At 52.9% G+C, this 22,937-nt stretch overlaps 2 protein-coding genes across 3 annotated transcripts; both read right to left on the reverse strand.

The window, feature by feature from the left end:
- Positions 1-316: 316 nt before the first annotated feature.
- KLK5 (kallikrein related peptidase 5) lies at positions 317-10,779 on the reverse strand. The gene is made up of 6 exons (XM_069551384.1): positions 10,318-10,779; positions 9,939-10,022; positions 7,155-7,416; positions 5,986-6,242; positions 5,722-5,855; positions 317-794 (listed from the first exon to the last, which is right to left on the reverse strand). Exons 2-6 carry the CDS (start codon positions 10,009-10,011, stop codon positions 639-641), a joined length of 882 nt encoding a protein of 293 aa, XP_069407485.1. The 5' UTR covers positions 10,012-10,022; positions 10,318-10,779; the 3' UTR covers positions 317-638.
- Positions 10,780-13,422: 2,643 nt separating this feature from the next.
- Positions 13,423-21,695, reverse strand: KLK6 (kallikrein related peptidase 6). Of its 2 annotated transcripts, none has more exons than XM_069551402.1 (6): positions 21,117-21,695; positions 20,679-20,726; positions 19,888-20,044; positions 16,785-17,032; positions 15,216-15,352; positions 13,423-14,079 (listed from the first exon to the last, which is right to left on the reverse strand). In XM_069551402.1, exons 2-6 carry the CDS (start codon positions 20,722-20,724, stop codon positions 13,927-13,929), a joined length of 741 nt encoding a protein of 246 aa, XP_069407503.1. In that variant the 5' UTR covers positions 20,725-20,726; positions 21,117-21,695; the 3' UTR covers positions 13,423-13,926. The 2 variants fall into 2 exon arrangements, with proteins under 2 accessions (XP_069407503.1, XP_069407502.1); XM_069551401.1 differs by having other exon boundaries at positions 13,424-14,079; positions 19,888-20,056; positions 21,117-21,400.
- Between the last annotated feature and the right edge of the window lie 1,242 nt (positions 21,696-22,937).

Consider the following 22,937-nt stretch of genomic DNA (forward strand, 5'->3'; position numbering starts at 1 on the left):
GCCCCTCCCCCAACATTCCTTTTCTTCCCCCAGGCCTGTTCTCCTTATACTCATATCACTTACACACTTATTAGAGTACAAAATGTGTTTGTCTATCTTTTCTGTTCTGCCCGCTGTAGTATCCGCAGCATGTGGACCCATTCCTGGCAGGAAATCGTCAGTTGATCCGCATTTGTGAATAAACTGAAAAGCTGATTGAAAGAATCTCTGTTTCCTGCAGTCGCGAAGATGACCCAACAGAGCAAACAGCAGTGCAGAGGGGCCAGTGACTTGTTCCTGGCCGCCCGTCCATTCAAGGAAGAGACTACACACGGAGCCCGCTTCTCAGATGCTTTATTTCTGGGATCAAATCCGGGTCACAGCTGCAGAGAAGGTGGACTCTGGACTTGAGGAAGGAAGCGCTGGGGAGACTGAGGTGCAGCCTTCACCCTGGGTGTTATGGGGACTGAATTCAGGATCCGACCAGAAGGACTGGTCTCTCCACTGCCCGAGAAGGGGGATCTTGACTCCAGGTGGAGGGCAGCGCTGGAGGGATGAGCAACCTCAACATTTTAGGGAAGGAACTGGGGTGTGGAAGGGGACTTGTGGGGGGATCGAGGGGGACGAGGGGAGTCCAGAATGCCCGGTCCAGGAATGAATCACGAATTGCACTTGATAGTGTCCTGGATCCACTTGGTGAAGCGACAGAGGTTGGTGTAGACGCCGGGTCTGTTGGGCTGGGCGCAGGGGAAGTCTCCCCAGGACACGAGGCCCTGCAGGGACCCGTTGCAGACCACGGGGCCCCCGGAATCACCCTGTGGAGGAGAGAGGGAGGCACAGAGAGGCAGCGATGCGGGGAGGTGGAGGGGGGGTCACACAGATGAGGAAGGCACCAGAGGGCGAGACACAGGTAAAGAGACACACGGAGAGCATATTACTCTTTCACCCCCAAGCCCACCCTTCAGAAACCCCCTTTGTCCCTCTCTGGGCTTCCCAGGTGGCTCAGATGGTATAGAATCTGCATGCAATGCAGGAGACCTGGGTTTGATTACCTGGATCAGGAAGACCCCCTGGAGAAGGGAATGGCTACCCACTCCAGTATACTTGCCTGGAGAATCCCATGGACAGAGGAGCCTGGCGGGCTATAGTCCATGGGGTCGCAGAGAGTCGGACATGACTGAGTGACTAATACGTGCTGACCCTTTGTCCCGCTCTACCCAAAGCCCAACCTCTTTTCTGTCTCCCTCATGGCCTGTCTCTGTGTTTCCTTCTATTTCTTTCTCCCTCTTCCCTCCAACCTTGGAATACTGAGTTTCTCCTCCTGGACACGCCTTCCTTTCCCTTCCTCACTCTTCACCCATCCTCGACACCAATCCGCCTTGTACCTATACCCCACTTTTGCAGAGGAGCAGTCGTTAACCCCTGGGTGAAGCTTTTTCAGCCTGGCACTGCTAACATTCTGCAGGCTTGCTCAGTCATGTAGTCGTGTCTGACTCTTTGCGATCCCATGGCCTGTGGCCCGCCAGGCTTTTCTGTCCATGACATTCTCCTGGCAAGAATACTGGAGTGGGTTGTTATTTCCTCCTCCAAGGGACCTTCCTGACTCAGGGATGGAACCTGGGTCCCCGGTGGCACCAGGGACCTGCCGGTGCATTCTTTACCACTGAGCCACGTGGGAAACCCACTGGGACCAGACAGTTCTTCACTGTGGGCGGCTGTCCTGTGCATTGTAAGACCTTTAGCAGCAGCCCTCCAGCCACTACACATCAGGAGCTCCCTCCCTCCCCAGACACATTGAGACGACCAAAAACATCTCCAGGCATTGTCACACATTCCCCAGGGGTTCAGAATTGAGGATCGCTCTCGTGGACTAATTTGGTTTGCCTGTGCTTAATTCCCTTAGCTCCCTGTAATTACCCTTCCTATTACTCGGCATTTTTCCTGTCACTTCTTGTTTATGTTTATGCAAAATCCCTCCGACCTGACTTCTTCTCGTATTATAATGCAGATGCTGTTTTCTAGGCAAAAAAAGCTCTGCTGCCCCAATTGCTAAATTTCCACTTTTTTGTGGTTTAATTTCTCTTTTTTTGTTCACTCTTTCTTAATATCCCTGTAGAGTTCCTTTCGCTCTGCAGTGAGTTAACTGCTCTGAGCCTTGGCTCCTTGTCTGTAAAACAGAGTTAATAATAGTGATTAAATGGGTTAATTGAGCTGATGCTACTGAACCACTTAAAAAGGGTGTCTGGCAATTAATTAGCTCCTATTATTATAGTATTAGTATGATTGTTATTACTTCTTGCTTTTAGCGGCCATGCCCAGACCACATTCGGGTATGAAAAAGCCACTTGAGGTTTAGGAAAGAAAAAAAAAAAAAAACCAATGTACTACCCTTGGCTACAGAAAGGCTACGTATTTTACGATGTTGACATCTGGATACTGAGTGAAGTAAGACAGACAGAGAAGGAGTAACATCTCTTTTATGTGGAATCTAAAAAGAAATGATACACAGGATCTTATTTACAAAACAGAAAGAGAGTCACAGGCTTAGAGAACAATTTTCGCATGCCAAGAGGAACGGCTAGTTAGGGAGTTTGGGATGGACATGTACATGCTGCTTTATTTCAAACGGGTAACCAATAAGGACCTATGGGAGAGAATGCGGAACCCAATGTCATGTGGTAGCCTGGATGGGAGGGGAGTTTGGGGGGCGAGTGGATACATGTATGTGTGTGACTGGGTCCCTTTGCTGTTCACCAGAAACTGTCTCAACATTGTTGATTGGCTCCACCCCAATACAAAATTTAAAGCTTTTTTTTTTTTTTAAGATTTTGGTATCTGAATCAGATGTGCTTTCTTCTCATAAAAACCCCTCCATCCAGATGTGTGTGCTTCTAGGGTTAACTGGGAACAGAGATTAAGCTGTTGGACCCGGGCAGTTTTTGCAATTGTTACATTTGTAAGATTTTTGGGGTAGGGGAGCTTTCCCCAGACATCAGAATGGGTCTGGAGTGCTGTCTGAGCCCACAGCTTACTAAACACCAGTATTACTGAACGTACATCCTGCCAACAGAGAGCTTGTTAATTTACATTCCTCTAGAGGGAGGAGGGCTCCTTTGGAGGGGGGTTTCCCAGGTGGCACTAGTGGTAAAGAACCCACCTGCCAAGTTCAGGAGACAAAAGAGATCCAGGTTTGATCCCTGGGGTGGGAAGATACCCTGGAGAAGGAAATGGCAAGCCACTCCATTATTCTTGGCCTGGAGAATCCCATGGACAGAGAAGCCTGGCGGGCTACAGTCCATGGGATCACACAGAGTCAGACTAGACTGAAGCAACTTAGCACGCATCCAGACCCTTTGGGGACCTGACTACAGGGAAGGGTCCTGAGCTGTAACATTAATTTCTGTCATCCTCAACAAATAGAGTGGCCATGAGAACATAAAGAAGCTGCGTCCTGGGAATCAAGGAGTATTTGCTGAACACTGGGTTCCACTCATCCTTCCACTCTCAACCTCTGTCCCCTAAACATGCTGGCTCTTTTTTTTATTCTTTGAATCAGTAGAACTCCCGCCTGCCTCAGGGCCTTTGCACATGCTTTTCTTGCCATTAACTTGTGGAAGGCTGGCTCCTGTGTGTCATTCAATCTCTGCTCAGATGTCACCTCTTCAAGGTCCTTCCAAAAACCCTTCCGTATGTCGCTCCTCCATCACTTGCTGTCATAAAACTACATTTTATTTTCTTCATGGTCCTTACCACTTTCTGAAATTACGCTGTTTATGCAGTTTCTTGACCATAGAACTGTTTTTAAAAATTTATTGACTACACCAATAACTTTGTGATCACTCTTGTCTATTAAATACTGCCTTTAAAAAAATACCCCTAGTTCCTGTTTTCCATTTTTGAGATGTTTTATGAGCATCTGTCAGAAAACATTCCTGCTACAGATTTTGTAGGGATAAGACTCTTAAGACTGCACTTGCCTGAAAAGTGCCAACATAAATAAGACAAACCTGTGGTGTTTATCAGGGCTTCCCTGGTGGCTCAGATGGTAAAGAATCTGTCTGCTGTGCAGGTGACCCGGGTTCAATCCCTGGGTGGGGAAGATCCCCTGGAGGAGGGTGTGGCAGCCCACTCTAGGATTCTTGTCTGGGAAATCCCATAGACAGAGGAGCCTGGCAGGCTACATACAGCCCATGGGGTCGCAAAGAGTCAGACACGACTGAGCAACTGAACACACGTGATATATGTGGTACGAATGGGATGTGGGATCGTTTTTCTGGGCACACCCTGCCTGTCCATACAACACAAGCTTGATCTCTCCCTTGAGACGAGTGCTGTCTGACGCAGTGGCCACTAGCTAGCTACATGGTGTTCTTGAGCACTTGAGACATGGCTAGCCCCGACTGAGATATGCTGTCAGTGGAAAAGGACACACTGGTGCAAACAAAAAGCAAACAAGAAAAAAAAAAAAAAACAGGAAAAAGAAAAACCATTGAAAAACATCCAAACTAGCTTTCAAAGACTTACTATGAGACTCAAAGGATGTAAAACACCTTATTCCTAATTCTTACATATTAATTACACTTTGAAATGGTGGTACTTAGGATAGATACATAGGAGAAGGCAATGGCACCCCACTCCAGTACTCTTGCCTGGAAAATCCCATGGACAGAGGATGGTAGGCTGCAGTCCATGGGGTCGCAAAGAGTCTAAGCAACTTCACTTTCACTTTTCACTTTCAAGCATTGGAGAAGGAAATAGCAACCCACTCCAGTGTTCTTGCCTGGAGAATCCCAGGAACGGTGGAGCCTGGTGGGCTGCCGTCTACTGGGTCGCACAGAGTCAGGCACAACTGAAGTGACTTAGCAGCAGCAGCAGCAGCAGCAGCAGGGTACATGGGATGAAGTAGGGTACATTATTATTGCACGTGGCCCACCAGGCTCCTCTGTCCATGGGATTCTCCAGGCAGGAATACTGGAGTGGGTTGCTATTTCCTTCTCCAAGGAATCTTCCCCACCCAGGGATCAAACTTTTGTGTCCTCACTGACAGGCGCATCTTTACCACTGAGCCACCATTATTATTATTATCGTCATTATCATTATTATTATTTGCTGGGTCTTCATTGCAGCACGAGGGCTTAGTTGTCCCTCAGCATGTGAGAGTTTATTTCCCAAACCAGGGATCAAACCCATGTCCCCTGTGATGCAAGGCAGATTCTCAACTACTGGGCCACCAGGGAAATCCCAAACTATATTATTAAAATAGTTAATTTCACCTGTTTGTTTTTACTATTTTTTTTTTAACATGTAACTATGGGTGAAAGCGTTACTCATTCAGTTGTGTCTGACTGTGTGTGTGACCCCATGGACTGTATCCCATCAGGCTCCTCTGTCCATGGGAGTCTCAAGGCAAGAATACTGCAGTGGACTGCCATGCCTTCCTCCAGGGAATCTTCCTGACCCAGGGATTAAACCTGGGTCTCCTGCACTGGACGCAGATTCTTTACTGTCTGAGCCACCAGGGAAGCCCAGGAAGTTACATGTAATTACCGGAATGTTTAAAATTACCCGTAAGGCTCGCATGATGTTTTACTTGAAAGTGTTGCTCCAGAATATGAGCTCTGTGGGAACAGAGGGTCTCACTGATTTGATCATCACGGGGTCCCCAGGACACAGCAAGGTTCCAGGTACATAGGTGGTTTCGGTGTGTATCACCTGAATGAATGGGGAAGTCTCCAGCCTTACCTGGCAAGAGTCTCTGCCCGCCTGGTCCCCAGCGCAGAACATGGTGTTATCTATTTGATTTGGATAGGCCTTCTTGCACTGCTCGTCACTCAGCACCGTGATGTTCAGGCACTGGAGGGCTTTGGGGAAGGTAACTGTGGAAAAGAGAGACCGCAGAGTGGAGGCAGGTGGTGAGGAAGACGGGGGAGGGGCAGAGTGCTCAGAGATGGAGAAGGGGAGAAGGCAGACATAGGTGGACATTGAGAGAGAGACCCGAACACTTACCCTGGGGACTGCTGGTTGTTCCCCAGCCAGACACCAGGCAGCTGGTCCCGGCAGAGGGGCAATGGGAGGCGATGTTGATGGGCCTGACATACGGAGTCTCGTGGATCCTCTTGTTCAGTTTGATGAGCATGAGGTCGTTGGAATGGCCGGGGTGGGAGTAGCCAGGGTGGGGGATGGATTTGATGCCCTGGAACAGCTGCTGCCCGGACTCATACATGGGTGACAGCGAGTGGTGGCCAAGAAGGACTCTGAAAAATCTGAGGAAGGTGGGTGCTGATCACCCCACCAACTCTGATCCCGACCCCCATATGCAACCAAATCCCATGCCAAACCTACCCCCAACTTCACAGCCATCCGCAATCCATCCCCGACACCGTCTTTGCCTCCGACCCTTTGCCTAACCCCGCCCCAGTCCCAATGGCCAACGCATCTCCAGCCTGTCCCCAGCACTACCTCTAATCCTTTCCCCACAGAAAGTGAAATGAAAGCCGCTCAGTTGTGTCCGACTCTTTGCGACCCCATGGACTGTAGCCCACCAGGCTCCACTGTTCATGGGATTCTCCAGGCCAGAATACTGGAATGGGTGGCCTTTCTCTTCTCCAGGGGGTCTTCCCAACCCAGGGATCAAACCCAGGTCTCCCGCATTGCAGGAGGATTCTTTACCAGTTGAGCCACAATGGAAGCCCCCCACAAAAACCATGAACAAACGCATTCTCAACCCCTAATACAGCCATCCTCAATCTCACATCTAACCATTCATGCTAAGCTGCTCAGTCATGTCCAACGATTTGCAGCCGCATGGACTGTAGCCCACCAGGCTCCTCTGTCCATGGGATTCTCCAGGCAAGAATACTGGCAGTGGGTTGCCATTTCCTCCTCCAGGGGATTTTCCCTACCCTGGGATAGAACCCACGTCTCCTGTGTCTCCTGCTTTGCATTCATAACCATCCAGCGCTTGCATTTCTAGCCTTAAATCCAGCTCATCCCTAACTCCCATCCCCTACCACAACCCCCTCCCAGTCTAACGTCATCCCCGCCCCACTCTCCTCCCCAGCTCCATTCTAAATCCCATCCCCAACTCTGCCACCTCCTGCTCCCTCAACCCCATCCCATCCTCACCGGACCCCCCATGCCCCTCCCCCAGCCCTCCTCTTGGAGCCCCCACTCACTGCTTGTGGCAGTGGGCAGCCGTGAGCAGCCACTGCGGGTCCACCAGCACGGCCCCACAGTAGAGCTTGTTGAATCTCAACAACAGCGCACCCTGCCACGGCTGGCTGTTCCTCTCGCAGTCGGTCCCATTCACAATGCGGCTGCTGCTCTCATCCGCCCGGGTGTCCTCTGTCGCCCAGGGCCTGAGGTCCTGGGTGCTCCCAGAGGGCCCGATGGCAGACGGGTTGTCGCAAGAAGCCACATCGTTTGCAAGAACCGGGTCTGGGGGCAGAAAGTGGGCGTGATGGAGCTCGGGGGCGGGGCCAGTCGACGGATGAGGGGCGGGGCTAGGGCCCTAAGGGGTGGGGCCTAGTTTCCAAAAGTGAGGAAGTCAAGCCTTCGAGAGAGCCAGGTCTGGGCTTGTGTGGGCAGGGCCTGAAATGTGGATGGGGCTTGGAATCGATTTGGGCGAGGCTAAGGCCAGGGTCACGTGAAGGAGTGATTCTATAAAGAGTCCTGACGTTGGAGGAACAGGCCAGGGCTGGGTTCTAGGAACTGTGGCCAGGACTGGAGGTGGAACCTGGCCCAAGGAGGTAAACCCAAAGAAGCTGGGGCTTTCTTGGTGAAGGGGAACAGCCGGAGTGTGGACAAAGTCTGGACCAGGGGTATGGTTGAGGAAAAGGGGCAGAGCTAGGAAAAGTGCTCAGACTGGGGCAGGGGGAAAGGGTTCATCGGAGTGGGGCGGTGGAGAGCAGGGCTGTTTTGTGAATTCAAAAACACAAATGTGCACCCTTCTTCCTCACACAAACCTGCACGAAGAGACCCAGATACCTTACTCCATCACCGGTCATCCATCGCCTCTTCATCGCCTGTCTGTGATGGCTGTCACAGACACGCACACACACAGCGACATGAATCATCCCCACACGCAGCTCTGCCTCGTGGTGCCCACGCTCCCCAAGTACACTCATTCCGGGGAGGCTGACACTTTGCCAGTGGTCATGTACGGATGTGAGAGTTGGACTATAAAGAAAGCTGAGCGCCGAAGAATCGATGCTTTTGAACTGTGGTGTTGGAGAAGATTCTTGAGAGGCCCTCGGACTGGAAGGAGATCCAACCAGTCCATCCTAAAGGAGATCAGTCCTGAATATTCACTGGAGCTGAATATTCATGCTGAAGCTGAAGCTTCAATATGTTGGCCACCTGTTGTGAAGAACTGGCTTATTGGAATAGACCCTGATGCTGGGAAAGATTGAAGGTGGGAGAAGGGGACGACAGAGGATGAAATGGTTGGATGGTATCGGCGACTTGATGGACATGAGTTTGCGTAAGCTCCGGAAATTGGTGATAGACAGGGAAGCCAGGTGTGCTGTAGTCCATGGGATTGCAAAGAGCTGGACACGACTGAGTGACTGAAATGAACTCACACCATCTCACTCACCCACACACAGTACCTTAGTGACCTGTATATATATATATATATATTTACCCTGTGCACAGACATGTAGAGACTGCCCCTCACTTCTGCACACAGCACATTAGTATAGTGACAAGGTTAGACGGGCTCTGTGGACCAAGCATGACACAGGGCAAGTCACCTAGCCTCATTCACTGTCACACAGCCACTCTCTCACGGTGACAGCCTCTTCTGCACACTCGGTCTGTCACAGGAGGGATGGGAACTCCACACACACCACTGTGTGGTCACACATACAACCCCTATAAACATGCAGTCATGGGGACTTCCCTGGTGGTCCAGTGGCTAAGACTCCGAGCTCCCGATGCAGGGGGCCCAGGTTCGATCCATGGTCAGGGAGCTAGATCCTACAAACACACGGCCACATACAGTCATCCATACATGGAGCCTTAATCAGCCACACAAAGTTGTTGTTGTTCAGTCACTCAATCGTGTCTGACTCTTTGTGACCCTATGGGCTGCAGCATGCCAGGCCTTCCTGTCTCTCACCCTCTCCTGAGGTTTGCCCAAGTTCATGTCCAGTGCATCAATGATGCCATCCAGCCATCTCATCCTCTGTCATCCCCTTCTCCTCCTGCCCTCAATCTTTCCCAGCATCAGCGTCTTTTCCAATGAGTTGGCTCTTCGCATCAGGTGACCAAAATACTGGAGCTTCAGCTTCAGCATCAGTCCTTCCAATGAATGTTTCAGGGTTGATTTCCCTTAAGATCGACTGGTTTGATCTCCTTGCTGTCAAACCAGTGAGCAATACCTGTAGCCATCACAAAGAGAGCCACCCATAACCACCCATAACCTTGCACCCAGCCACAATCACACAATCACAGATGGCTACCTGAAGGCCCCTAGCCACACATTTTCACGGCGCCAAGCACTTTTGTCAGACACAATCCTGTGATGCAGGGACAGAAACCAGCTGGCATCCATACAGCCGAACAGCCACACACAGCCACGCACGCAGTAGCTCTCACAGCGCACACACAGCCACGCACACAATCACTGAGACACACACATCGTCTTAGATGCACACACTCAGTCACACGATCACATGTACAGTCTCAAAGGGTAGTCCCACCTGTCACAGAGAGTCACTTGATATGGGAAAAGGCAACACACACACACACTTACACTCACACACATACACATACACACACACGCACGTACGTAGCAGTCCCACCGCCACACACAATCACAAATGCAGATTTGCAGTCACCCGACCCTGGGGCCATAACTAGTCACACGGAGTCCCCCTGGATCACAGAGTCCCTGACAGCTCCCCACCCCACCCCAGCACAGTTGGCCTGTGTGCACACACTGGGGTCCTGGTTACCTGTCGCCCCCAGAATCAGGGCTGCGATTAGGGCAGGGACCATCCAGGACCGGGGGGCTCCTGCTGTGGCCATGGTCTTTGCACCTGATAGAGGTGGGTGGGGGAGAAGAGGGTGGGCAGGTGATTCTGGGACCACTTATCCCACCCCCATCTCCTTCTGCACCCTGTTGCTCAGAGCAGAGACCGGCCATGAGCACGTGGTCCACCCAGCGTGCTGAGTTGAGGCCAGGGGGAAATTCTAGACTTCGGAGCATCCTCCCGTCCCCGGTCTCCAAGCGAGGATGGACATGGGATGGAGAGAGGACCCGGACTCATCCTTCCCAGACCAGAGCCCACGTGAAGCCGTCTCTGCGTCCCTTCGCCCCTCCCCAGGGCTCACCTGCCGCGTCCCCCAGGTGGGGGGTGGGGGGTGGGGACCCGGCTCCCGGCTCAGCCGCAGACTCTCAGGCCGCCGCCGCCGCCGCCGCGGTCCTGCAGCCGCCACCTCCTCCTCCTCCTCGGCTCCTGGCACCGGCCTGGGTTATAACCACCCACTGATCCCCGGGGCGCATTCCCGGGTAGTGAGGCGCCCTACCGGGCTTTAGCAACCACTCCTCCGGCCTTGCCCCCACCTCCGCCCCCAGAGCATTCCCCCCACCCAGTCCCAAAAGCCACTCCCTGCCTCCCTGGCCCCGGGATGGGGAGGGGTCTCCAGAGTTTTGGCCCCGGGGCCTCCCCGAGCCTCAAACCCAGCGCCTCTCCCTCTCGGAGGCGCGCTGGGCTCGGTTTTCCGTCTTCCCCGCGCCTTCTCTCGTTCGGTTTCCCCTGCTCTCCTCCCTCTGCTCTAGGCTTCTCTCTGTGTTCCGCTTGCCTTGGAATCTTTCTGAGTCCCTTTCAGTATTAAGGCGCCCAACCAGTGTCCCTTTCTGCTTTATTTCGTACAGCTTTATTGAGGTACGACGGAGCTACAATAAAGTGCTCATGTTCAATATGTACAACGTGATGCGTTCTGACCCACATTCATCCAACCATCACCCCAACCAGGATAACAAATGTGTCCATCACCTCCAAAATTTGTTCATGCCCTTTTATGTGTTTCTGTGCTTCTCAATTAACCTCTCTTTCTCCACATCCTGGGTCTCTTTCTGTGTCTTTTCTGTTACCTCTCTCTTTTCTGACTCTACCCTTCCCTGTCTCCTATCTCTATTTCTGTCTCTGCATCTTCTTCATCTTCTTCTTCCCCTTCCCCTTCTTCTTTCCCTCCTTCCCTCTCTCTCTCTGTCACTGAGTGCGTATATCTCCGCATCTCTCTGTCCCCCTGTCTCCCTCGCTGTCCATCTGGGGCCAGGAAGACTCCGGCCACGTTACCGAGGGACCCCCTCAACGCCTCCTCCTGACCCGCATCCAGGACCTGGTGCCTTGGGGGCAGAAAGGGGCAGGGATCTGGTCTAGGGGCCCCCGCAGATGACTTCCACAGACTGCTGTCTACAGCCAGGTGTGGGTGAGAGTTGGGCAGGGCCACCTGCCGATGGGGAAGGAAGCCAAGAGGCTGGGAGAAGGGGTGGGTGGCTCCTGGCCCCTCAGGAAATGGGGCGCTGGGTGGGGACCTGAAGGGTGCCTACTCCCTCCCTGGTTCCAGGCCATCCGGGGCTGCCTCTCCTGGCCTCTTACCATCCAGGCTCTTCTTTCGGTCTGCCCCCCAGCTCTCTGCATCTGTCTTTAACTGTGTCTCCGAGTCTCTGTCTCTGCCAAGGACTCATCCAACACCTACTTCCTGAGCACCTACTGTGTGCCAACTCAGGTCTCTCTGTGAACAAAACCAGACAAGGGCGTCTGGAGATGCTGCTTTTGCAGAGCTCACGTTCCTTGAGCTGTCTTGTCCACCTCTGTAATCCAGAACCGTTGACTGGGAGGATTTAGAGCCCGAAGCTGGTTTCAGTGTGTAGGGGGAAAAAAAGTCAAAACATAAGAGTCTGAGGCTTATTTTGCCTATTGCAATGAATATTTCTTGCATTAACATGACAAATCCTGCATCCTACTTCTTTCTTAGTCACTTAAGCTTAGCTCACTCGCCTTTTTAATTCCAAATTCCAGAAAGGTTTTTTGTTTGTTTGCTCTGGTTTGAGGGGAGTTCTTTTTTTTGCATTTTAATTTATTATTGAAGTAGAGTTGATTTACCATGTTGTGCTAATTTCAAATTTTGCCTTGATAAAATTTCACCTTCCTTTGGTTCTTGAGACATCTGAGTGTGCTTTTTCTCAGCTCTAAAGATCTTTAGGATCTAGAGACTGTCTGGAATGGCCACTCTGATGATTTCTGACATCATTCTACTCTGCAGGGCAAAACTAAGGTTGCCATTCATGTTGGCGAAGCAGATGGACCATGGTTTCTGACCCTCCCTCTGATCCTAACTTCTGCTCCAAACTTCAGCTCCCATATTGGACCCTCGTTTCCCTTTCTCTGGGGACCCACTTACTGTTCCGTTCAGCTTCCCGGGAGGATTGCTGGCTTAGATGGCCTTTTGTCTTTCTCAGAGCTCATGCAGTGGGCCTAAGTGAGGAGGGTCTTTCTGAGGACAGGGCGTGAACGTCAGTGTGGGGTCGTGCGCAGTGCCTGCGGGTGGAAGAAGCCCAGCAGGCACATGCAAGCCTGGGTCCTCACCCAGCTCTGCCTGTCTGCTCCCGTCATTTGGGGGGAGCGTCTCTGGTCTCTCCACTTCCCTGCACATCCCCCTCCTCTCCCCTCAACTGGACTGCAGTGCGATCTTTCGCATATCTGCCTCCCGATCCTGTCTGTCCTTTTCTCAAGGCCCTCAGGATCAAGGTCAAGTTCTTCCGCCTGACACTCAGGACCCAGCGCCATCTTCCACTGACCTACATTCCCAGCCCCATCACCCACTTCTCCAGCCTCAAACCCCAGCCCCTACCATCCTGGATAATTTACCATGTGAAGGACACATCGGAAGTTCTCACCGCTGCCTCCCTGCCCTGCCCAGATTTTTCTACAGGTCGTTAGCATCCTGAGAATTGCTCCCGACCCAAGCACCTCCATACTGCATACTCAAATTCAGCCTCCCTTCTCCAGCCCTCCCAGCCCCAACCCCTGCTCACCCCGCGTCATCTCTCCCTTCTGGTCCATCCTGCATGTGGTCCCAGAGCTGCTCGTACTCACACTCTTTCCATGGCTCCCCACTACCCTCAGGAGAAGCCCCAGACTCCCAACCTGGGGTCTGAGGTCCTCTGGGATCTGGTCCCTGCGCTCTCCTCTCATCTCCCATCACTCTCATCCACTCACAGTGGCCTCCCAGCCCTCTCATCTCCCTACTTATGCTGCTACAAGGGGAGTTTGTGGAGAAAGCCACCTTCGGGCAGGGCTGGCACAAGGTGGAGGAATCAAGGACATCTCCCCTGAGGGGGAGGAAGATCAAGTTGGGTTGTGAAAGAGAACTAAGGATATCCGAGCTTCAGAGGGGCAGATGAGGCATAAAAGCAAAAAAGCACCGCAAATAATACATTTCACTCTTTTATTGTTCACGTGGGTGTGCCAGGCACTGTTGTTTGTGTTTCACACTTTCACAACCTTCAATCTCCCCCACCACAGCCACTGCCTTATGAGGCATGTATGATTCTTGTCCTCATTTTTACAGGGGAGAAAACCTACACAGTGAAGGAAGGCAGTTCCTGTGGGTACATGGCTAGCAAGTGGGGGAGCTGGGACCCCCCAACTCGACTTTGGCCAGACAAGAGACCACTTCTCTGTAGGAAGAAATTGATCCCATGGGGTCATCAAGGGAGGGAGAGATCACTGGAAGGGAATTGTTTGTATTCTGTTAGTGGCGGGGGTAAGACCTTAGCCCGTGTCCACCATCCCCCCTAGTGATGAGAGGGTGGGGCTGGGGTAGCATCAGGAAGGGTTTGCACTGTGGTGTCACGGCTTTTTATTAAGCATTAGGATCGGGTGTGGGGAGGAGAGGGGGAAGAGGTCAAGAGGTGGAGGTCACAGGTCAGGATCAGTTGGCCTGAATGACTCTTTGGATCCAGTGACCGTATCTGCAGACATCAGTGTAGACGCCCGGCTTCTCCTTGGAGCCGCAGGGGACATTACCCCAAGACACGAGGCCCCGGAGGCGGTCGCCACACACCAGCGGACCCCCAGAGTCGCCCTGTGGGTGAAGAGGGGGACAGAGTCAGACACAGACCCGCAGGAGAAAGAAAAAGAGATGGCGACTTCCCTGGGGGTACAGTCGACCAGGAATCCTCCTGTGCAGGGGATGTGGGTGCAGTCCCTGTTCTGGGAAGAGTCCATGTGCCACGGAGCCGCTAAGGCTCTGCTGCAACTAGTGAGCCTGCATGCTGCCACTCCTGAAGCCCGTGTGCCCAGAGTCCGTGCTCCACAGCGAGAGAAGCCACCGCAATAAAAAGCCCAACCACAATGAGAGAGCAGCCCCCGCTCACTGCAGCTAGAGAAAGCCCCAACGAAGACCCAGCGCAACCATAAACAAATAAATAACTTTAAAAATCTACTCTAAAAAAAAAAGAAAAACAGACAGAAGGAGACACAGAGAGACATACAGGGGGGTGGGGGCGAAGATACTCAGAGATGGAGAGAATGACTCACATACAAAGAAAGAGAGACAGACAGACACAAAGTCACAGTCAGGGGAATAGAGACTGAGGGAGACTCAGAAACACAGACATCTCTAAAGGGAGGATGGACAGTCTCAGAAATGCGACTTCTCTTCCTGCCCTTTCCTTGCATCCAAGTCACTGGGCATCACCTTTCTCTAGCTTTGTCTCCTTCTCCCTCTTGGGTGGTCTCTGCAGATCCTCCGACACAGAGGGGTCACTTTGGGCATTGGAAGGAGAGATCCAATGGACGATGTGGCAGGAACCCAAGTTAAAGGTATCTGGGAGAGAAGATGGGGCCCCTTTGCTCCCTGGCTAGGGTCTCCCTTCTGCACAGCTTGGCTGTTTCCAAGCAGGACGGTGGGGGCTCTGTTGGAGGAGGGACAGTCTCCTGGCACCATCTGCCTCCTGACTGTGTCTGTCTGGTTCTTGATCTCTTCATCTCCATCCTTGTCTCTGCACTTCCTGTCTCTGTTAATTGGCTTTTTGTCTCTGCCTGTCCCTGTCTGTGTTTCTGTGTATGGAATTGAATCTCTCTCTCTCTTTTCATGCCTCTGATTCTCACCCAACCTGGCTCTATGTGTGTCTGTCCCTTCCATTTGGTCTATGTGTCTGTCTCTTCCTGCCTGTCTACGTCCTTGGCCTTGTAGCCAACGGGTCCTGGCGTCCTCACCTGGCAGGAGTCCTTCCCATGCTTCTCATCCCCAGCACACACCATGTTTTGGGTGATCTGGCCAGGGTAGGCATGTTCACACTCCTCACGGGACACTAGGTGGATGTACGCACATTGGATGGTGTTGGGGTATTCACCTGCAAAGAAAGATGGGCCATGATTACTTCACAGTCCACCCTTCTCATTGATCCTCCAACATCTATAAATCCTCCCTCCCCTAATGGTTCCTATTTCCCACTGGTTCCATTATTCCTGTTTGTCACTCATGCTCAACACCCACTTCCACTGCCTGACTCCTGACTGGTCCTTCTTTCCATCACTCTTCTCTCCCATTGGCCTGTCTTCCTCACTAATTACCCTTCTCTCAGTCAGGTTAGCCGCTCAGTCATGTCTGACTATTTGCAACCCCATGGACTGCAGCATGCCAGGCTTCCCTGTCCATCACCAACTCCCGGAGCATGCTCAAACTCATGTGCATTGAGCCAGTAATGCCATCCAACCATCTCATCCTCTGTAGTCCCCTTCTTCTCCTGCCTTTAGTCTTTCCCAGCATCAGGGTCTTTTTCAGTGAGTCAGTTCTTTGCATCAGATGGTGAAAGTATTGGAGCTTCAGCTTCAGCATCAGTCCTTCCAATGAATATTCAGGATTGATTGCCTTTAGAATTGACTGGTTTGATCTACTTGAAGCCCAAGGCATTCTTAAGAGTCTTTTCCAGCACCACAGTTCAGTCTTCATTTCCTATTGGTTTTTCCTTTCTCTTAGGTCCCGCCTCCACGTGTCACTTTTCCACTGGCCCCACCTTCTTCAGTATTCTCTTCCTCTATTAGTCGCCCCTCTGTTATATCCTTTCCTCCTTCACTGGACCTGTTCTCCCATTGGCTCATCCTGATTGGTCACCACTTGACTGTGTGCCTTTCCTAATTGGTCCCTTCTTTCCTCGTTAGTTCTCCCTTCCTATTGGCCCTTTATTCAAAGCTGTGCTCCCTCATTGGTCGTTTCCTAAATGGCCTCGTGTTCCCCTGTTGATTCCCCCTTCTTTTTTGGCTCTTCATTCCCGGGCCAACCCTCCATGGTTCCTGCTGATCTATTGGGTTTATTTCTGCCTCTAGTCCTTTATCTACTGACCCCTCTTGACCTTTGACTCTTCTCTCCTCCACCATCAGTTTTCTGTTCGCTTTCTTGATCAACATCCTTCAGCTGGCTTCCCTGCTTTATTGATCTCTCTCCTTCCATTAGTCCCTCCTCTGTTTATCCTTTCTTGATCATCCTGATCAGTCCTTTTTGACACTTGGCCCCCTTCCTGATTGATATCTCCGCACCGACCTTCCCTCCTCACTGACCCTTCATGGCATGTCCCACAACTCCATTTCAACCAGCTGTTGGTCTGCTCTCTTCGCTGACTGTTCACTTGTTAGCCCAGCTCTCATATTTGCCCTCCCTCCCCATTGAACTTTCACCCACTGATTCACTCTCCCACTGACTCTCACCATGAACAACCACCCCCCCGCCCCCATCACGACCCATCACCCAATGATGACAGCTCACTGCATCATTCTCCCCCTACTGACCGTCTGCCATCTTGCCCCAGCCTAGGATGTGGCAGCTCGTGTGGTTGGCTGAGCAGTCTCTTTCCAGGGCCAGAGGCTGGATGTGTTCAGAGAACCTGGCCGGCTGTGACAGACGCAGCAGCATGATGTCCTGGTCGTGGGTGGCGGCGTTGTAGCCCGGGTGGACCACGGTCCGGATGACAGGGCTCTCCTCCTGGAAAAGCTCCCTTTGCTGAAGGTTGTGCTTTCCCAGGTAGACCTGCAGATTCCTGGGAAAGGAAAGGCTGGGGTCTCACCTGGAGCCCTTTGGACTGCAGCTGAGACTCCAGAGGGGGCTACGGTGGGAGATGGGGTAGCCTGGTGCACCACGAACCATCTGGCCTGCTGCTTGCCTCACAGTCTTCCCAGCTCAGCAAATGACAAATCCATCCTTTCAGAATAACCCTGGAGGCTATTTGCGACCCTTTATGTGTTGCTTCATATCCAAGCTGTCCAGAAATCTTTTTGTCTCACCAAAGCATATCCAGAAACTGACCACTTCTCTCCTCCCCCACTGCTTGGTCTGAGCCACCGTAATCTCTTACCTGGACTGCAGCCTCACTGGACTCCTGGTTTCTACCTTTGGTCCTCTCTAGTCTCTCTTCCACAAAGCAGCCAGGGCTATTTTAACAATACAAGCCAGCCGTGTACTTCCTGTGCTCAGCACCCTCCCATGACTCCCATCTTGTTCAGAATAAAGGCCAAAATGCCCACTGTGGTCCATAAAGTTCTGCACAATCCGTCCCCATTATCTGTCAGCTGTGTCCCACTCTCGTTCTCTTTCTGCTCCAGCCACACAGGCTTCCCAGCCTTTCCTTGGACACAATAGTCATCCTCCCCCCCCCAGGACCTTTGCACTGGTTGTTCCACCTGCCAGCAACTCTTTCTCCCAGATACCTGCATGCCTCACTCCCTCACCTCCTTCAAATGTCACCTTCTCAGTGCAGCCTTCCCTGGAGACTCAATCACAGGGCAAATATTCAGACTTCCCTGGTGGTCCGGTGGTTAAGAATTCATCTGCCAGTGCAGGGGACACGGGTTCGATCCCTGGTCTGGGAAGATCCTACATGCTGCGGAGCGACCAAGCCCATGCACCACAATTACTGAGCCCACAGCCACAACTAACATCTGAAGCCCTCACGCGCTACAGCCTGTGCTCTGCAACAAGAGAAATGATAGCAGTGAGAAGCCTTCCCACCGCAGCTGGAAAGTAGCTCTCACTTGTGCAGCAATGAGGACTCAGTATGGCCAAAAATAAAAAACATATATATTATGTTTTTAAAAGATGAGATTTTTGTTTTAGTCAGATATATCCTCTTTAGCACCTAGACCAGTGTCTGGCCTATGACAGACATTGAAAAAAGTATTTGTGAAATGGATCAAAGCGTTGCTCCCTTGCTCAGAAACTTTCTGTAGTTCCCTATTACCCTCGGAATAAAGCTCACGTGCCTAATCCTGCTATTCTCTGACCCTCAGTGAACCGGTCATTTTCCTTAGAGCTCTCTTCAGAGTGTTGCCACCTCGGGTCTTTGGGCCTTCATTTCTTCCGCCCGGGATGCCCAGCCTGCTTCCTCATTTGGTCCCCCTTTCTCGTTCATTTTCTGTGCCTCCGCTTAAATTTTATCTCATCAGAAAGTCCTTCCTGATACCCTCTTCAGTCTAAAGCAGGTACTTCTGTTCTTTTCTCTCATGGAGCCACCCCTGTTTTCCCCTTTCATTGGGCTTAGAGTAATTTGTGATTATATATTTCTCCAAGGATTCGACAACTGTCTTCCGGTGCCTTTCTACTCCAGCGTCCCGAAGGGCAGAGACTCTGGGTAGCTCGCTCCATCTTTGCTGGGTCCTCATGGCCCAGCTCAAATCTCGCATTTGTGGCTGCCCTTGGTCAACGTGCACTGAATGAATGAATGAGGATGGTGAGAGTGAAGGTAGGTTTCCCTGTGTTTGGGGGAGACCACCCTGGAGGTCCTTGAGTCCTGCAAGGGGGGGAGACAGGTGTCCCCGTGATGCCACTGGGGCACGACACCTCTTGGTTTATCACTTGTTACTTCTCTGAGCTTCAGCTTCTACATCTGCAAAATGGGTCTGAAAAGTCTGTTACTGGGCTTCCTTGATGGCCTAGATGGTAAAGTGTCTGCCTGCAATGTGGGAGACCCGGGTTTGATCCCTGGGTCGGGAAGATCCCCTGGAGAAGGAAATGGCAACCCACTTCAGTATTCTTGCCTGGAAAATTCCGTGGACGGAAAAGCCTGGTAGGCTACAGTCCACTGGGTTGCAAAGAGTCGGACACGACTGAGCGACTTCAATTTCTTTCTTTCACTGTGCGGGATTCCGTGTGCCTAACTAGACGCATGGTCCATAGTTAGCACTGAAAAAAATGGAGGCTGTTGTTCCTCTAACTACTGATTATTAGCGTCCTGAGGATTGGTCCTGGGCCTGTGGTTGTTTAGTTGCTAAGTTGTGTCTGACTCTTACGACTCTACGGACTGTGTAGCCCGCCAGGCTCCTCCGTCAACGGGATTCTCCAGGAATGCATGCTGGAACGGGTTACGTTTCCTTCTCCAGGGGATGTTTCTGAGCCAGGGATTGAACCTGTGTCTCTTGCGTCTCTTGCACTGGCAGGCGGGTTCTTTACCACTAGTGCCACCTGGGCAGCCCTTTCCAGGATGCTCCTAAAACTGTAAACCGGAACTTGCTGCTTCCCTGATGAAAACCCTAGGCGGCTTCCCCCTGCACTTGGAGTTAAATCCACCCCTCCCTACAGGGCCCGGTAAGGTCCTCCTTCCCCATTTAGAAGGTCGGTTTATTAAAGCAGGAGTTTTGCTTGTTTTCCTCACCGCTCTGTCCCCCCCACCCCCCCGCCGCCCCCAGGGCCCCAGACACTGCCTGGCGCGGATATTGTACTCAATTAAATACTGGCCAGTTGAGCTGCCGTCTATGGGGTCGCACAGGGTCGGACACAACTGAAGCAACTTAGCAGCAGCAGCAGCAGTAGTTGAGCCTGGTTATCAGACAGCGTCATGACATGGGAGTCACGCAATTCTGCAAGAACCCCGCGGGGCCTAGCGGCAGCGAGGACACTCACGGTTTTTTGCAGTGGGCAGCGGTGAGGACCCACAGCGGGTGAATGAGGACGCCTCCGCAGAGCAAGTGGCCCGACGTGTAGAGGGCAGCTTGGTAGGGGTGAGACGTCTGCTCACAGGGTCCACCGTGGAGCACCTTGTTCTGCTCCTCTGCTTGGGCTGAGGGAGGGTCTGAGTGAGAGGGGAGGTCTGGAGGTGTCGGCAACAGCCCCCCAAGCTGAACCCCATTGCTGCCTTGATCATCAACTTCATCTCCATCCCCACCGCCAGAGCCAAACCCATCCCTAAACTTTCCTGTCTTTAAACCTGTGCGTGCCTGCTAAGTCGCTTCAGTTGTGTCTGACTCTGCAACCCCATGGACTATAGCGCACCAGGCTCCTCTGTCCTTGGGATTCTCCAGGCGAGAATACTGGAGTGGGTTGCCCCACCCTCTTCCAGGGGGTCTTCCTGACCCAGGGACCAAAGCTGTGTCTCTTATGTCTCCTGCATTGGCAGGCAAGTTCTCTACCACTAGCGGCCACCTGGGAAGCTCATCTTTAAACCCACCTCCGACCAATTTCCCCATGTCCCAAACCAACCTCAACCTCTTCCCCATCTTGAAGCCCACTTCCTACCCCTTCCCCACCTGCATCCCTCATCCCTAACTTAAACTCCCCAATGTCTTCCTCATTCTAAGCCCCCTCCCCGGCATACCCGTATGTGTCCCCATCCCCAATTCCAATCGTTTCCCCCATCAACCATCCCCCAGCCCCCGCCCAAACTGACTCCCTCACACCACCGCCCTTTTGCCCACCTGCAGCGACCAGAACCAGCGCTACGACCAGCATCTTCACGGCCATTCCTGAGAAGGGAAGCCGAATGCTGCATTAGTCCCAGCCTCAGAGTTCGCCCAGGCTCCTCCCTCCCCATCCTCCCCATCCTCCCCATCCTCCCCATCCTCCCCACCCTCCCCCGCTGGCCGTGCTCTTCTGCCCCTTGGCTTCCGTCCTTCCCATTTAGCCTCCCTGTTTCTTATCTTCCCAACCCTCGCCTTCCCTCTGAGGGTCCCACGAAGGCGGGTGCCAGGGGGCCCCAGGACCTGCCCTTCACTCTGCCCTTCTCCTTATGTTTCTACACTCGTTCTGTTTCTCCTCTTGGCTCTAGTTCGCCTGTTCAGTAAACAGGACGGAGGGCCCCTGACGCTCTTCCCTTGCCCTGGGGTTTCTCCCTCTCCCCTTGGCTCTGAGCTTACCTGTCACTCGCCTCCACACCAGGGGCTTCTGCTGGGGCCGGCTGCGGGGGGCCGGGGTTGGGATGGGCCGGTTCTTGGGTTGGGGTCAGGGACAGGAGGTGTCCCAAATGGATGAATGGACAGGGAGACGGAAAGAGTCAGAAGTGCAGGGAGCTGGGCAGAGAGAAGGCACGCTGAAAGCAGAGGCAGGCAGACATAGAGGGCTGAAAGCAGAAAATGTGGGTGCCCAGGGCCTGGCGGACAGACACCCCAGCACCCTGGCCTGCCTGGAAGAGGCCCGTCCTGTCCTCAGATGCTCCCATGCTTCCTTTTAACCCCTCCCGCCCCGGGCCCCTGGAGCAGGAGGCGGCCCCGCCCTTTCCTCCTTCCCGGGGCCTCCCACACACATTCCTCCCACCCCCACAGAGCTGCTCCTGCTAACCCTTGATCCCGGGTTCAAGGGAGGGGGGTGCAGGTGCCTGAGTGCACCAGGGGGGCGATTCCCCGACTCCTGGGTGGAGGAAGGAGGGCCTGGGGGCTGAGAATTCTGGACCTCCAAGGAGAAAGGGGCTGGAAGTCTGCACACCTGGATCTAAAGGCAGGAAGGGCAGGAGCTTGTCCTCAGTTCCTAGACTTCTAGGTCCTCTAGCACGACAGGGTAGGAGGACCCCAGAAGGCCTGCATCCCCGGCAAGCACGCAGTACCCCCTGCCTCCAGAACTCCCACCGCTCCTGTGAGCGCTCTGGGGCTTGCGGGCCGTCAGTGCCCCAGGGCTCGGGCCACCAGGCGGCAAGGGTTCAGTGGGGTTGGGGTGATTCACCCACCTGCCCTTAAGTCGCCTCTGTGGGTGTTCAAGAGCCTCCGTGTCCCCGCAAGACAGAGCAAGCCGACCAGCAAGAGAGCATGTGTCACCAAGCCGGTCCCCACCCTGGCCCCAGGCTGGGGTGCAGAGCCAGGCGCTGTGCGGGAAGGGCCTTCGAACAATCGGGCTTTGTCCACCCCCAGCACCCTGTGCCATGCTCCTAGCACCTCCATTTCTCAAGCTTTCTTCCGGGCAGGCGGACAGACAGCTTCATCAATAACTTCCCTTTGTCCCTCTCCGACTGTGCTTTGATTGTCCGTCCACCTCTGGCCGGATACCAGGGCTCTTGACCCTCCTGGTCCCCCTCTTCCATGCCTCTGTCTGTGCATCTCTCTCCCTGGCGGTGGTGGCGGTGCCTCCATCTCTTTTTCTCTGTCTGCTTGTGTCTCAGCATCCTTTGCTCTTTATCTTTTTCTCGGTATCGCTGTCTTCCCCCTCGATTTTCTGTGTTTCCACTGACATGCTAAATCTCTCTTCTTACCTCTCCTAGCTTCCCCCCTGCGTTGCCAGGAGAAGCGTGTGTATGCACAGAGGGGTGTTAACTCCTGGAGAAGCGGCAACCTGGAGGTGGGAGCCCCAGGGGAGCTAGTGGGACCCAGGGGGACTTCAAGACTTGATTCACATGTCTGTGGAAATAAGCATGGGCCATGGAAATAGGCAGGGACGCAGGAACATTGGGGAGCCACGTGGGAACGTGATAAGTAATAGGGATTCAGGAAGCCATGGAGGCGTCCAGGGAAGATTTGAGGAGGTGTCTTTGAACTTGAACTTGGGATCAGGAAGAGAATGGGGGTAGTTCAAGGATCTGGCCCAGGTGGGAAAGCAACTGACTGGTGATGAGCTGGAGCCCTGAGGGTGTGTGTGGCCACGTGGCGGGGAAATGGGTGTGGTGATCAGATGGGAAGGGTGGGATGGAAAATGGAAGCTTTGGGGAAAGTCATTGGGTAGTAAGTCCAACTGATATGAATAATGTCTACCTC

The sequence above is a fragment of the Ovis canadensis genome, chromosome 14 (assembly GCF_042477335.2).
Source record: "Ovis canadensis isolate MfBH-ARS-UI-01 breed Bighorn chromosome 14, ARS-UI_OviCan_v2, whole genome shotgun sequence".
NCBI classification, from domain to species: domain Eukaryota; kingdom Metazoa; phylum Chordata; class Mammalia; order Artiodactyla; family Bovidae; genus Ovis; species Ovis canadensis.

Excerpts from the sequence above, each read along its gene's own strand:
- KLK6 (XM_069551401.1), bottom strand. The coding sequence starts at position 20,724 with ATGGCCGTGAAGATGCTGGTCGTAGCGCTGGTTCTGGTCGCTGCAG. Across the intron at positions 20,057-20,678 it reads GCTGGTTCTGGTCGCTGCAG|ACCCTCCCTCAGCCCAAGCA; the intron begins GTGGGCAAAAGG and ends CCTCTCACTCAG. Across the intron at positions 14,080-15,215 it reads ATGGGAAGGACTCCTGCCAG|GGCGACTCTGGGGGTCCGCT; the intron begins GTGAGGACGCCA and ends CTTCACCCACAG.
- KLK5 (XM_069551384.1), bottom strand. The coding sequence starts at position 10,011 with ATGGCCACAGCAGGAGCCCCCCGGTCCTGGATGGTCCCTGCCCTAATC. Across the intron at positions 6,243-7,154 it reads GCTGCCCACTGCCACAAGCA|ATTTTTCAGAGTCCTTCTTG; the intron begins GTGAGTGGGGGC and ends CACCTTCCTCAG. Across the intron at positions 5,856-5,985 it reads AACAACCAGCAGTCCCCAGG|TTACCTTCCCCAAAGCCCTC; the intron begins GTAAGTGTTCGG and ends TCTTTTCCACAG.